This window comes from Pseudophryne corroboree, chromosome 12, assembly GCF_028390025.1.
Source record: "Pseudophryne corroboree isolate aPseCor3 chromosome 12, aPseCor3.hap2, whole genome shotgun sequence".
Lineage (NCBI taxonomy): Eukaryota > Metazoa > Chordata > Amphibia > Anura > Myobatrachidae > Pseudophryne > Pseudophryne corroboree.
The window spans coordinates 61,593,087-61,607,766 of record NC_086455.1 but is presented as its reverse complement, the minus strand read 5'-3'; the positions used below and the strand labels follow the sequence as shown (position 1 = coordinate 61,607,766).

At 46.8% G+C, this 14,680-nt stretch overlaps 1 protein-coding gene across 1 annotated transcript in view; it reads left to right on the top strand.

The window, feature by feature from the left end:
- Positions 1-14,680, top strand: part of LOC134980654 (alpha-1-antiproteinase-like) — a 109,478-nt gene that overhangs the window by 60,416 nt on the left and 34,382 nt on the right. The window contains exons 2-3 of the mRNA XM_063947563.1: positions 6,501-7,141; positions 9,000-9,270. Coding sequence (XP_063803633.1) covers positions 6,505-7,141; positions 9,000-9,270 — 908 coding nt within the window. The 5' untranslated portion in view covers positions 6,501-6,504. The remainder of the gene's footprint in view (positions 1-6,500; positions 7,142-8,999; positions 9,271-14,680) is intronic.

Genomic DNA, 14,680 nt, shown 5'->3' with positions numbered 1-14,680 from the left:
CTGCAGTGCACATGGTTTTGCCCAACTGCTAAAAAAAATCCTGCTGCGATCAACTTGGAATTACCCCCCATGTACATTGCAGGTGTGGCAGATATAACATTTGCAGAGAGAGTTAGATGTGGGTGGGTTATTTTGTTTCTGTGCAGGGTAAATACCGGCTGCTTTATTTTAACACTGCAATTTAGATTTCAATTTGAACACACCCCACCCAAATTGAACTCTCTCTGCACATGTTATATCTCCCCCCCCTGCAGTGCACATGGGGGAGTCATTCCGAGCTGATCGCTCGCAGCTGTTTTTAGCAGCCGTGCAAACGCATAGTCGCCGCCCACAGGGCAGTGTATTTTAGCCTTGCAAGTGTGCGATCGCATGTGCAGCCGAGCTGTGCAAAAACATTTTGTGCAGTTTCTGAGTAGCTCTGAACTTACTCAGCCCTTGCGATCACTTCAGCCTGTCCAGGGCCATGAATTGACGTCATACACTCGCCCTGCAAACGCCCTGCAAACGCTTGGACACGCCTGCATTTTTCCAAACACTCCCAGAAAACAGTCAGTTGACACCCACAAACGCCTTCTTCCTGTCAATCGCCTTGCGATCGGCTGTGCAAATGGATTCTTCGTACAATCCATCGCCCAGCAACGATCCGCTTTGTAGCAGTACGACGTGCCTGCGCATTGCGGTGCATCCGCAATTCTGACCTGATCGCAGCGCAGCAAAAAAGCCAGCGTGCGATCAGGTTGGAATGATCCCCTTGGTTTTGCCCAACTGCTAACAAATTTGCTGCTGCGATCAGCTCTGAATTAGGCCCTATACCCCATGGTACTAAATGGATTCCCAGTATCCCCTACGGACTACGAGAAAAGGATTTATCGGTAGATAATTAAAATCCTATTTTCTCTGTAGTTCTTTAAAATATAGGGACTTTTCCACTTTTACAGTAAAGCTTTTTAATATGAGGCTCTCCTTCCACTTCTTGCATTTGCAGCTCTTATCCCTCTAATGAGTACTGCAGAGTTGAGAACACACACTGCCTGAGACCTCTCTCTCCTGGGCCATATCAGTGTCCTCGGCATTGAGTGGGCAAAGCGGTGACTGCCAGGCCCCCTTTTTCTTCTGCTTTACCCTCCCAGATACCCAGACCTGCACTCACTAAGATGGACACTTCATCCTGCCGTCACATACCAGCAGGCAGGCCCTTCCCAGTCAGATGCTCCATGCAGTGGGACTGCGGCTTGCTGCTGAGTCTGGTTGGTATGCGCGGCATGCGCCCGTGGGCCCTCCCTGCTCAGATGCACTGCAGATAGTAGATACTGGGCGGGTACACTGCGTGACGTCATGACGCGGGGGGGACCTCCACCGCACACGCAGCACAGTGCTCCTCTGGGAACAGGGTTGCCTGGTGGGAAATCCGCCCCTGCTTCTAGGGTCCCCTTATTCCGGGAGAATCCCGGTATCCGGGTGAGGGGAAACGCCTCCTGTAGGGTTGCCACCAAATCCGGGAGAATCCGGGAGAGGTGGCAACCCTAGGGGGAGCACATAGAGACATACACATTGGTGACTAAAAACATATAGACGTTCTAGCCAGTGGCATATCTAGAATGGATGCAGAGTTTGCGGTGCACACGGGCCCCTGGATCCAGAGGGCCCATCACTGTGCACCCATTTTTTCAATACTTACCCCTCCAGAGTCCTGCGGCAGTGACAGTGACTCTGAGCACTAGGTGGTGCTCAGGTCTCCCTGGGAAAATGGCTGCAGTGCTCAGAGTCACTGCCACTGCCTGCTAGAGAGGACGGGTCCCGGAACGAGATTGTACACGGACCCCTCCTCTCTTTATACGCCCCTGGTTCTAGCAAACATTTTTAAGGACTTTACCAGATTTCACCACATTTATAGATTATTTCTCCTCATCTGAATTTACCACCATTTTTAATATACTTTACCTCCACTCTATAGATTTATCACAAAACAATAGTGACATGTTCAACATTTATATTTAGTTTTTTAAATATTCAGGTACAGTTTATAGTTTTGAATTGATCATGTTTGACATTGTGGGGAGCCGCAGCTGTGCCAGTTATTGAATCTTTCTTTTCCCATCTCACTGTGGGGCTGGTGCAGGGCTGATTGTAAGCCGGTTTGTGAAGTGAATCTTGCATGCTTTCTCCAGAACCAAATGTACGCAAGTGTATTTTACTCTCATCTGTGCTTGGGAGTGGAGGGGCATTCCTGGGCAGTAAAGGGGTGCTATCAGGGCCGGCGCTACCACTAGGCAGCTTTAGGCAGCTGCCTATGGGCGGCGACCACTGGAGGGCGGCACTGCTTAGCCTCAGCCAAGCCAAACTCCTCCTTTTCTTTAAAAGACAGAGGAGCAGCTCGTGGGCTCCCACCAGTGGTGCAATTATGTGGGTACGCTCGGGTACGGAGTACCCTTAAGAATTTGGCAGCGGGTACTCAGTACCACCTGCCACAAACTTTGCTATTACCACAATTATAATGTGCCACAAAGCAACAAGACCATGGTGCTTGGCAGCATGACGGCTCCTCCCACTTTGTCAGGGTTACTGGGAGTGCGACAATGGCTGTATTTTCCTGTTATAATGGAGGCATTACTATATATTGTTATTAAATTGAGTCATTACTATATATTTCTATTATACTGGAGGTATCACTATATATTTCTATTATACTGGAGGCATTATTATATATTTTTAGCCTTGCCTCCAGAATCCCCCCAAAAAAGGGTCTGTGTAGTGTGATCACGCCGCTAGCAGCATGTGGCCATGCCCCCTCACAACACATGACCACGCCCATTTTTCAGCACTCAGTACCACTAAGAAAATATTTCTACTTGCACCACTGGCTCCCACCAGCTCAAAGAGTGAGTTTACTATGTGTGATAGTCCCTGATTGATTCAGCAAACCTGCCCCCCACACCCCTCTGCGACAGTTTCAGTGTGTGTGGGATGTGTTTGAATTGTGTTCAGGCTGCCGCCTGTCTGCCGCATGTTGTGCTCCTGTCCTGAGTCCGGGGTGGGGTCCATACCGTTATTTATCACATATGAGCTGAGCTCTCACCGAACCTCAGGTCCGGCCACAGTTCCCCCACACGATGGTCTCCGGCCGCCCGCGTCATGCCCCGTGCCCGGCGTCCCCCGCCACCCCCACCCCCCCTGCATTTGGCCACATCGTGAAAGAGTGACCCGCGGGCCACGGCCGCTGGCCTGTCCGCTCCGCTCCCGCACTGTTACTGAGTGCTCCGGCGCCGCCTCCCCACTACGATCGCCTGCAGCCGCAGGCTGCAGCTTGTCATCTGCGCTCTCCCTCCCTCCATTCATTCCCGCGACTGGCCTCTTGTGAACCGCTCCCCGGCTCCCCCGGCCCCACAGTTATATTCAGCTCCCGCTGCCCCTTCCCCCCCCCCCCCCTCGCCTCCTGCACCTTCCCCCCTCATCTCACCCCCCGACCCCACAATTGGACTCCCGGCCCCGGCTACCTGGCAACTGGTGAGCAGAGGGTAACTGATGGAGGAGAGTGTCAGGGTAGGGACGTGGCTGTGTGTGTAAATATATTATATATGCGTGTGTGTATACTGTATGTGGCTGTGAGTATGTAGATATGTGGCTATGTATGTGGCATAATGTGAATTTCGGCTCATACTGTGTGCTCTAATGTGAATTTTGGCTCATACCGTGTGTTCTAATGTGAATTTCGGCTCATACCATGTGCTATAATGGGATTTTCAGCTCATGCTGTGTGGTATAATGTGAATTTTGGCTCATACCATGCGCTATAGTGTGAATATCGGCTCATTCTATGTGCTATAATGTGAATTTCGCCTCATACCATGTGCTATAATGTGAATTTCGGCTCATACAGTGTGCTATAATGTGAATTTCGGCTCATACAGTGTGCTATAATGTGATTTTCGGCTCATACCGTGTGCTATAATGTGATTTTCGGCTCATACCGTGTGCTATAATGTGATTTTCGTCTCATACAGTGTGCTATAATGTGATTTTCGTCTCATACAGTGTGCTGTAATGTGAATTTCGGCTCATACAGTATGCTATAATGTGAATTTCGGCTAATACCATGTGCTATAATGTGAATTTCGACTCATACAGTGTGCTATAATGTGAATTTCGGCTCATACCGTGTGCTATAATCTGATTTTCGTTTCATACAGTGTGCTATAATGTGATTTTCGACTCATACCGTGTGCTATAATGTGAATTTCGGCTCATACAGTGTGCTATAATGTGATTTTCGTTTCATACAGTGTGCTGTAATGTGAATTTCGGCTCACTCAGTGTGCTACAATGTGAATTTCGGCTCATACAGTGTGCTATAATGTGAATTTTGGCTCATACCATGTGCTATAATGTGAATTTCGGCTGATACAGTGTGCTATAATGTGAATTTCGGTTCATACTGTGTGCTATAATGTGAATTTCGGTTCATACAGTGTGCTATAATGTGATTTTCGGCTCATACAGTGTGCTATAATGTGATTTTCGGCTCATACTGTGTTCTATAATGTGATTTTTGGCTCAAAGTGTGTGTTATAATGTGAAAGGGGCACCAGTATAGCACCTTAGTCAATTTGATTTAACCATCTGTGCTGTGCCATGGATATACCTAAAACCTGGACTGTTGGGGTGACTTGAGCACCACGTTTGGGATCCTCTGCCTTAACACAAACTGCTAAAACAACCCTAATATCCTAACCCTAAATTTTACCAGAGGGCTCTGTATTTTGACAGGGGGGGCGGGGGGGCGGGCTGACTATTTGCCTAGGGTGCTGAGAAACCTTGCACCGGCCCCGGGTGCTATCACATAGGCAGAGCTGATGGGGGGGTAGGGGGGGGGGGGTGCATTGATGAAGCTGCAGGCTTTGAGAAGTGGTACAGTACATGCAGTACAGTAGACTCTGACATGGTCTATTGCCTATGCACGGATCTCCGGAAACACAACACCCCCACCTTGCTCCTGGGGACGCCTTTACTGCGCATGCACCATTTTCCCGGTTATATGTGCTGCTGCAGCGCCGTTGTGGGACCTTGAAGAGTTAAGGATTTAAACATGGGTGCAGCCCTGTACCCACTATACTGTAGATTTGCCAATGGTGACAGTAATTACTGATGACTCTCGTTCAGCTCTTCCTCAGTCCCTGTGTGTGCGTGTCATATATCCTAATGTCACCTGCTTCACATTCCAGAGCCTGGTAAACCAGACTGCACAGCAGCCTCCATATTGGAACTATCTGCTGTGGTTCCTCCATGTTAAAGCCCTGCAAACCTTAATATCTGCGGTTACCCCATGCAAATGGCAGGTATTCTGCCAGTGCTGATTAATAAATACAGTATGTCCCCTTGTGTTTTACAAACAACTGTTTCAGGATGTGTCCTTGCTGAAGCTTTCAGAAGATACAATTTCCAGACTCTGAAGATTTTAACATACTGCCTGATTAATCAAAAGTAGTATTATTATATTGTGGCTGAGCAGGTGGGGTCCTCTTTCTCTCCCTTGCAATTACTACTCTCGGGTCTTTCTGTATCTGGTCTCCCTCCTCTAATGCAACAGGTCTTGCTGGTTTGGCGGTACGTATGCTGATACCCTATTTAATTGGTCTGAATTTGATGATAAATCGCCTTTATGGTTTGATGCTGCATATCCTGAACTGCTTAAGCTTTCCTCTGATAAAATTTGGTCAGTGAAAGGGGTTACCTCTCTGGGACAGCTGGAGGGTGTTTCTAAAGTCCTTTTTACAGTCCTAATCTGAGTTTGATTTCCCCATTACAGTACTTTCAACTGCTGCATGTCATGAAGGCCAAATGTGCCCCCCTCCTTTATCATTCCCCCCTCCCATCACCCACTGCCTCTCCCCGTCATCCACTGCCTCTCCACATCACCCTCTGCCTCTCTCCGTCACCATCTGCCCATCACCCTCTGCCTCTCTCCGTCACCATCTGCCTCTCCACATCACCCTCTGCCTCTCTCCGTCACCATCTGCCCATCACCCACTGCCTCTCTCAGTCATCCTCTGCATCTCCTCATCACCCTCTGTCCATCACTCACTGCCGCTCCTCATCACCTCATGAACTTGGACTTGTGGTGGAGGAGGTGGGCCCAAAGCATTTTTTTGCACCTGGGCCCACCATTCACAAGTTTCGGCACTGCTTGCAAGCTCCACTGGGGAATATTTATGTGCTATATAAATAACTGGTGATAAATATAAACTCTGTATGGGATCCACAATGCTTATTCATGGATCTGAACTTTTTTTGTCATTTATTGGCAAAAAGAAGACTTTCTATGGCTGTGAATAATTACTATTTCAGCCAGGGTGTATTCAATCACAATGACAGGGACAGTATTATAGTTTCTGTTCACATGTATTGAACAGATATTATTTTGTTAGGAGACACAATCTAAATGGTGCATGACATATACTTAACATATACAGCTGTAGATTGATTGATTAATTTATGTATTGCAGAGAAATGAAGGTCTTTCTGATCGCGCTCTTGAGCCAAGCTCTGTTCTGTTCACTGGTCCTTGGCCACTATCTGAATGGAGAACACCACGATCATGATCACGATGATGACCACCACACTAACAAGACAAATCCTATACACCAAATAACACCATATAATGCCAACTTTACATACAAGATCTTCTCACATCTAGCTGCTAAATATCCCACCGGCAACCTCTTCTTCTCTCCGCTAAGTATTTCCTATGCCATTAGTATGCTCTCTCTTGGAGCCAAGTCTCAGACCCACAGTCAGATTCTGGAAGGACTTGGATTCAGCACCTCTGGTCTCCCGGCAGAAGACATCCATATGGGCTTCCATCTGCTGCTGCACGTTCTTAATCGATCTAACGATGACGTCCAGCTCAGTTTGGCAAATGCTCTATTTGTTAACAAAGATATAAAGCTTCTGGAGACGTTTAGAGATGATGCCAGGAACTACTATCATTCTGAGATAGTTCCTACAGACTTCCAGAACACAGAAGAGGCAAAAAATCAAATCAATACTTATGTGGAGAATGCAACCAATGGGAAAATCAAAGACTTGCTGGACAGTGTGGATCCAGTGACAGCTGTAGTTCTCCTAAACACGATTTTCTTCAAGGGTAAGTATGACTAATGATCTACCACAGGCCTGGCCAACCTGTAGCTCTCCAGATGTTGTCAAACTACACATCCCAGCATGCCCTGCCAAAGCTTTAGCATTCTCTAATAGCAAAACTGTGGCAAGGCATGATGGGACTTGTAGTTTTACAACAGCTGGAGAGCCACAGGTTGGTCAGGCCTGATCTATCACAAAGAGTTGCCCAAATGGTTATTCCGAAGGTGAATCTCATAGGTTTACATGTGTATTTTTACAAAGTGAAGGACCAGGGGTGAATTAGAAACTGAAAAAAAAAATCTGAAAGTGGCCTCGCATAGGCTATAGGTGGAGCCAACATTAAAACCTTTATGGCCTCGGTGGTAGGCGAGGCCAATGTAGCATGCAGGGCTAGGCGGAGTCACAGTAACACAAGGCGGAGTCCATCACAGGAGGTGGAAGTATCACAAGTAGGTGAAGCATTGCACTGCTAGGTGAGGCAAATACAAGTAGGCAGAGTCAGCACACCAGAAGGCAGAGTACATGCATTTCTTATGTGAGTGGTACAGCCTCATCCACCAGCAGAGTTCAATTTACGCTTCCATAGCTAAAACATATTTGTGATCAATAACCTATAAACACTGTCATGATAGTTTAAAGTAAAATATAGTGGGCTTAATCCAGAGATAGACACTGTGCCGGCATCGGATGCAAGCGACCAATGTTTAGTCTGGGCATGCATCCGAACCGCATTGGGCATGCAAAGACGCAGATCAAAACCGCACACAGATCCGTGCAGTTTTGAAGTTTCTAGTGGTAACTGAAGTAGGAGGGATGGAGTGCGGGGCTAGGCAGATGCGGCATGTTTATAGATGCAGTTGCACTGACACCAGCAGCCATTTTCCAGGTGGACATTCTGCGCCTCCATAGCACGAGTGCAATGTCCCATGGTGTGAGCTGTGGTGCATGTTTGTGCTCACAGCGTTGGATTAGCCCCACAGCCGGTGGGCGTCTCAGTAGGAAGACCATCAGCTGTTGCATTGTCATAAACTTGCAGTCGTACTGCAGCAATTAGCACAGTCGTGACTGCAACTCTGTCTACCTCTGAATCAGGCCCAATATATCAACCTTAGAGTACGGGAAGTACCCTGAAGTTGGAGATTTAGTTCCCTCTTCTGGCTGTCATCCTCACTCGTGCAGTTGACATCAGGGCCAGACTGCCCATCTGACACTTTGGCAAATGCCAGAAGGGCTGATGGGCCGGTCCGGCCACACAGAGAAACCTGGGCTGGCCAAGCAGCGCAGCCTCCCGGCGGCTGCCCTCATACAGAGACACATGGATGTGCCCTTGACTCATGACATGCCCCCTTTCCGCACACTCTGACTGACGTAAATCTTGAGTTTATGAATTCTTTGCTGCTATATGAAGGCATGCCATTTGGACACACAGAGCACTCTTACTGGGGTACAAACCATAGATCCTTATCTACCTAAGATACCTGACACATCCGCAAGTCATTGCCTCTCTGGTGTCACTGAGCTGGGTGGAGAGTACGGATCAGCCCAGAGCTGGCCCACAAGTATATTTAATAAGACAGCTGGTCCCTGGAGTTGATCATCCTGGATCCCCAATGACCAGCTCCATGAGGCAAAGCCCTACCCAGAAAACAGTGGAACCCACAGCTGGTGCACCCCCTGGCAATGATGACCAAATTGTCTATTTCCCTAGATCTACTAAACAAGCCAAACAGAAGTGGGACTTGGACTTCTCTCCTACTTGGTTGTAATGTGGAGCAGAAAAGGACACTGGAAATAAAATGTAATTTTGTATTTAAATATTGAGTGATAACAGTCATATTTCTTGATTGATGAATTCATTTTAGGAACATGGAAACACGCTTTCAATAAGAATCACACAAGGGAGGGAGACTTTCACGTGGATGAGAACACCGTTGTGAAAGTGCCAATGATGACCCGGCAAGGGGAGTACCGTGTGGCTTTCATACAGGAGCCAGAATGTAAAGTGGTCGAGGTCCCATACAAAGGAAATACCTCTGCAATCTTAATATTGCCAGATGCTGGGAAACTGCATAAGGTGGAACAGGCTCTCCGGAACGCGTCACTGCAGACATGGACTAAGCTAATGAGACCAATGTAAGACTCTTCATGTGTAAGAGAACATGGAAATGAGACATTAGATAAGTAACACTGCTGATCAATCATAGTCTCATAGGGGGTAATTCCAAGTTGATCGCAGCAGGAATTTTTTTTAGCAGTTGGGCAAAACCATGTGCACTGGAGGGGGGCAGATATAACATTTGCATAGAGAGTTAGATTTGTTTCTGTGCAGGGTAAATACTGGCTGCTTTATTTTTACACTGCAATTTAGATTGCAGATTTAACTCACCCCACCCAAATCTATCTCTCTCTGCACGTGCTATATCTGCCTCCCCTGCAGTGCACATGGTTTTGCCCAACTGCTAAAAAATTTTCCTGCTGCGATTAACTTGGAATTACCCCCCATAGTTCCCTCTTTGACTAATATTTCTGCTACTTGCATTCAGTATGCATTATAGTCATGCAGTGATGTATGGGAGCCCCTCTGCAGAGGAGTGTGGTTCATTAGGTCGACATACATTGGGTTGACCACTGAAGGTCGACATGTATTAGGTCGACATGATCATTAGGTCGACATGATCATTAGGTCGACATGAAAAAATGTCGACCTGAGGTTTTTTTTTTTACTGTTTTTGGTGTTGTTTTCTTCGTAAAGTGACGGGGAACCCCAATTAGTGCACTGCATCACTACCTCTGCGCTCGACACAGGTTACCGTTCCCAAATGTAGTCCACGTGGATTGTTAATTATGAAAAAGGTGGAATTTTTTTTTTAAACTCATGTCGACCTTTTTGCATGTCAACATAGTACATGTCGACCTAATGACCATGTCGACCTAGTGACCGTGTCGATCTAATGCATGTCAACCTTCAGTGGTCGACCCAATGTATGTTAACCTAATGCTTGTCGACCTAACGACCGCCTCCCCCGCAGAGATAAGCGAGATATACAGAGGAAATTCTATTTCTGGCCATACACATTTGCGCAAAATTTCTGAATCGCTACATGTTATGAACAGCGGTTCTTACAGTGATGTCCTCTGATCATGGTTAGATTTCAATACAGTAAATTGCTATTTCCCTCGCCCAGTTTTTTTTGTGCGTGGCACTTTATGCTAATCCTCAACAATAAGGATGGAATTTGCAGTGTGCAAAGAATGCATACCACTAATGTACTTTTATGGACCACCTGCTGGTTCCATGGTGCCAGCAGAGCGGATTCTAGACCTTGTGGCGCGCAGAGCGAAAGTTTTCTTTGGCAGGGTGCGGGAGGACCATGTTCCCATATTTAAAATAGGGACAGTGCGCACCAAAGGCGGGTGTCAAAAATATAGGGGCATGGCTTCATGGGGAAGGGGCATGGCCCAGAATAATACCAGTTCACATTACACCGCACAGTAGTGTCCGTTATTATGAGAACACCACACAGTAGTACCCTTTATACATGTTACGCCACACAGTAGTGCCCTTTATACACGTTATGACACACAGTAGAGCCCCTTATACACATGACACCACAGTAGAGCTGCTTATACACATTATGCCATAGTAGAGCCCCTTATACATGTTAAACCACAGTAGAGCGGCTATGAAAGTAGCTGTATCTAACTATTTACTTGTTCAATTCAAATAAATGGAAAACTAACACCGCAGCGGGCCAGCGTTGGTGGATAGCTTCATGTACTATAGTAACAATGGAGTCTGCACTCCCTGTATTATAGTAACAGCGGTTTCTGTGACACCTGTATTATAGTAATAGAACACTATGGGATACGTTCAGGATCCTAATGGTCGGGATCCTGGCTGTCGAAATACCAACACTGATCAGAATGCCCATGCCGGCATCCCAAATAAGTGGTGGCACCAAGATTCTGATCAAATGGCCACCAGAGAGTTAAACCACAGGGGGGGGGGGGGAGGGTTAGGTTTAGGTTGCAGTAAGGGGGGGGTTAGGGGTTCTAAACAGCATGATGCCGTGGACGGTATTCTGACTGCCGGCATCCCGACCACCAGCATTTCAGACCCAACCAGGACACTACAGTGTAACCCACCTACCCAATAATAATGCAGCACCAAAGTCTGCTACAGCTGTACTATAACAAGACATCAGTGCCTGCTCCCCTTGTAGTACAGCAACCTGACACCAAAGCCTGTTCATCCTATAGAATTATTATAATAATAATAATAATAATAATAATAGGTTTTAATTACCTACCGGTAACTCCTTTTCTCGTAGTCCGTAGGGGATACTGGAAATCCATTTAGTACAATGGGGTATAGACGGGTCCACTTGGAGCCATAGGCACTATAGAAGTTTGATAATGTGTGCAAGCTCCTCCCTCTATGCCCCTCCTACCAGACTCAGTGTAGGAAACTGTGCCCGAGGAGACGGACATACTTTGAGAAAAGGCTATAGATAAGGAAAGTGGTGAGATTTCAGACAAGCACAACCAGAACAAGAGGAAAGCCAAGCTAACCAAACTTGAAAACCAGAACAGCAACAGCTGAACCAAACAACAGTAGTTAAAAAAGTAACCGTGCAGGAAGAACGAAGCACCTGGCGGGCGCCCAGTATCCCCTATGGACTACGAGAAAAGGATTTACTGGTAAGTAATTAAAATCCTATTTTCTCTTACGTCCTAGGGGTGTTAGTCACCGGGGTCCGCATATCCGCGCGGCCCGGCGCCTAGCAACTAGGGACGCCGTGCGCGTTCAGCCGCCGGCTCCCTAGCAACGCTAGATGCTGAGCCGCACGGACCCTAGCAACGGGGACGCCACGGGCGGACCGCGTTCCCTGTTGCAGGGTCCAATTTCCTGCACGCACACTGTCCTCTGGCCGTGCAGCAAGGCAGCTGCACGGCATTTATTCCAATCAGGCTCTGAGCAGCTGATTGGAGGACTCCCTCTGAAATACCTTCCCAGTGCTTCTCACAGACGCCGGTAATAGCTTCCTGCATGCTGCTTTGGTTTGCTGAGAGTCTGTTTCCAGTCCTGCTGTATCCGGTCATTCCTGTCCTCAGAAGTCCTGTATTCGGGAGTTGTCATCTCATCCCAGGAGGTCGTTTTGTTCCCTGGAGTCCTGACTGATCACCGTTTAATATCCAGCGGTGTTCGTGAGTTGCGGCTCTGCCGTGTGTTGCGGCTCAGCCGCTTTACCTTTTTATATTCTGTTTTTGGAGCATTTGCAGAGGGTTCCGCTTCCACAAGTCCTCTCTGGAACTCGGCGGTGCCGGGTAGGAGAAGTGGACAAGTGGATATTTTGGTTGTCCTTTTCCCTGGCGGTTTTTCCGCACATATTCCGTGTGTTGCAGCTCAGCCGCTTTACCTTTTTATATTCTGTTTTTGGAGCATTTGCGGAGGGTTACGCTTCCACAAGTCCTCTCTGGAACTCGGCGGTGCCGGGTAGTAAAAGTGGACAAGTGGATATTTTGGTTGTCCTTTTCCCTGGCGGTTTTTCCGCACATATTCTAGTTTTGAGTTAGCTTGTAGCCCCTGGCCTGGTTGTTTAGTCAGAGGGCCTCTTGTTATCACCCTGTCTCGGATTTCCCTTTGTCTCTCATTAAGACCGGGGGGCATCGGAGTTGGGCAGACATAATCCGCCCTTCAAACGTTGCTGCCATGGGCTCAAGCAACCATAGTCTCGCAGGGGATTTCTGACAGCACATAACTCTCTTTTAGTCCCAGTTAAAGTTTCCTTTGGCAGCCTCAGTTCTTTGGTGTCGGCTTTTGTCGACAGTGGAGCTGCAGGAAACTTTATGGATTTAACTTGGGCTAAGGCCTTAGGCATTCCTCAGTTACCATTGGGTAGGTGTGTCACCATGCATGGCTTAGATGGGAGTCCGCTGTCCAATGGGGTTATTTCTCTCCGTACACCCCCCGTACTACTTACAGTAGGAGCTCTACATTCTGAAAAAATCGAGTTCTATCTTACACATTGCCCAGCAGTTCCAGTTGTTCTGGGTCACCCTTGGCTGGCCTTTCATAATCCCACCATTGATTGGCGGTCCGGGGAGATTTCACAATGGGGTACTTTTTGTGCTAAGGAATGTATTACGTTTCCAGTCAGAGTAGCAGCTATCATTCCAGAACTCATTCCTGTGGAATACCAGGAGTTTGCCGATGTTTTCTCCAAAGGCAATGCGGACATTCTGCCTCCCCATCGGCCTTATGATTGTGCTATTGAGCTAATTCCTGGTGCCGCATTGCCAAAGGGAAGATTATATGCATTATCCGGGCCAGAAACTGCGGCTATGAATGACTATGTTCAGGAGAGCTTACAGAAAGGTTTTATTAGACCATCAAAATCCCCTTTAAGTGCTGGGTTTTTCTTTGTGGAGAAGAAGGATGGCTCGCTTAGACCATGCATAGATTTTAGAGCCCTGAATAAGATCTCAGTCAAAAACACCTATCCTTTGCCGTTGATTTCTGTACTCTTTGATCAGTTACGTTCTGCTGTGATTTTTTCTAAGATTGACCTGAGAGGAGCTTACAACCTCATCCGAATTAAATCTGGAGATGAGTGGAAGACGGCTTTCAGTACTCAGTCGGGTCACTACGAATACCTGGTGATGCCGTTCGGCCTGTCTAATGCTCCAGCAGTTTTTCAAGACCTCATAAATGATGTGCTCCGTGACTTCCTAGGGAAATTCGTGTTCGTTTATTTAGATGACATCTTGATTTTTTTCTGAATCGATGGAATAACATATCACCCAGGTGCGTCTGGTTCTTCAAAAGTTACGTGAGAATCATTTATATGCCAAGCTGGAGAAGTGTGAATTTCACGTCACGGAAATATCTTTTTTAGGGTACATAATCTCCCCTCAGGGATTTTCCATGGAACCCAAGAAGCTTCAGGCCATCCTTAATTGGGCGCAACCCACCAATTTAAAAGCAATTCAGCGCTTTTTAGGGTTTGCGAATTATTATAGGAGGTTCATTCATTCTTTTTCTGACCTGGTAGCTCCCATTGTGGCTCTGACTAATGATGGTGTAGGAGCTTCCGCAGTATAGCAAATATATTGATTCACGCTTTTTTGCATTGATTAAGATATTTACTGTTAAATCACAAAATGGGTTCATGTGCCCTTAAAAATATTGGACAGATATATTCAGACTTTATACCTCGAATATCTTGTTTTAAAGTATGACGTGTTCAAGGACAAGGCAACGCCAGATGTATCCAAGGCTAATTGGAAAGAAGTTTATGTCCGAAAGACTGATAAACGAAGCCCTAACCATTTTCTAGAATGTTCTAATTGCTAATTATAATCTTGTATGACAATTGATGTATTACAGTTTTTGAGACATACATGGTGTATTCTGATTGGCTAAATGTATTGGCAAACATGAATCCTTTGTCCTCCAGCTATAAAATAAACCTTATATGGCCCCTAAGCCAGGTCAACTATGGACTGCTTAGGTTACACATGATCCTGTGTCACCTTTTCA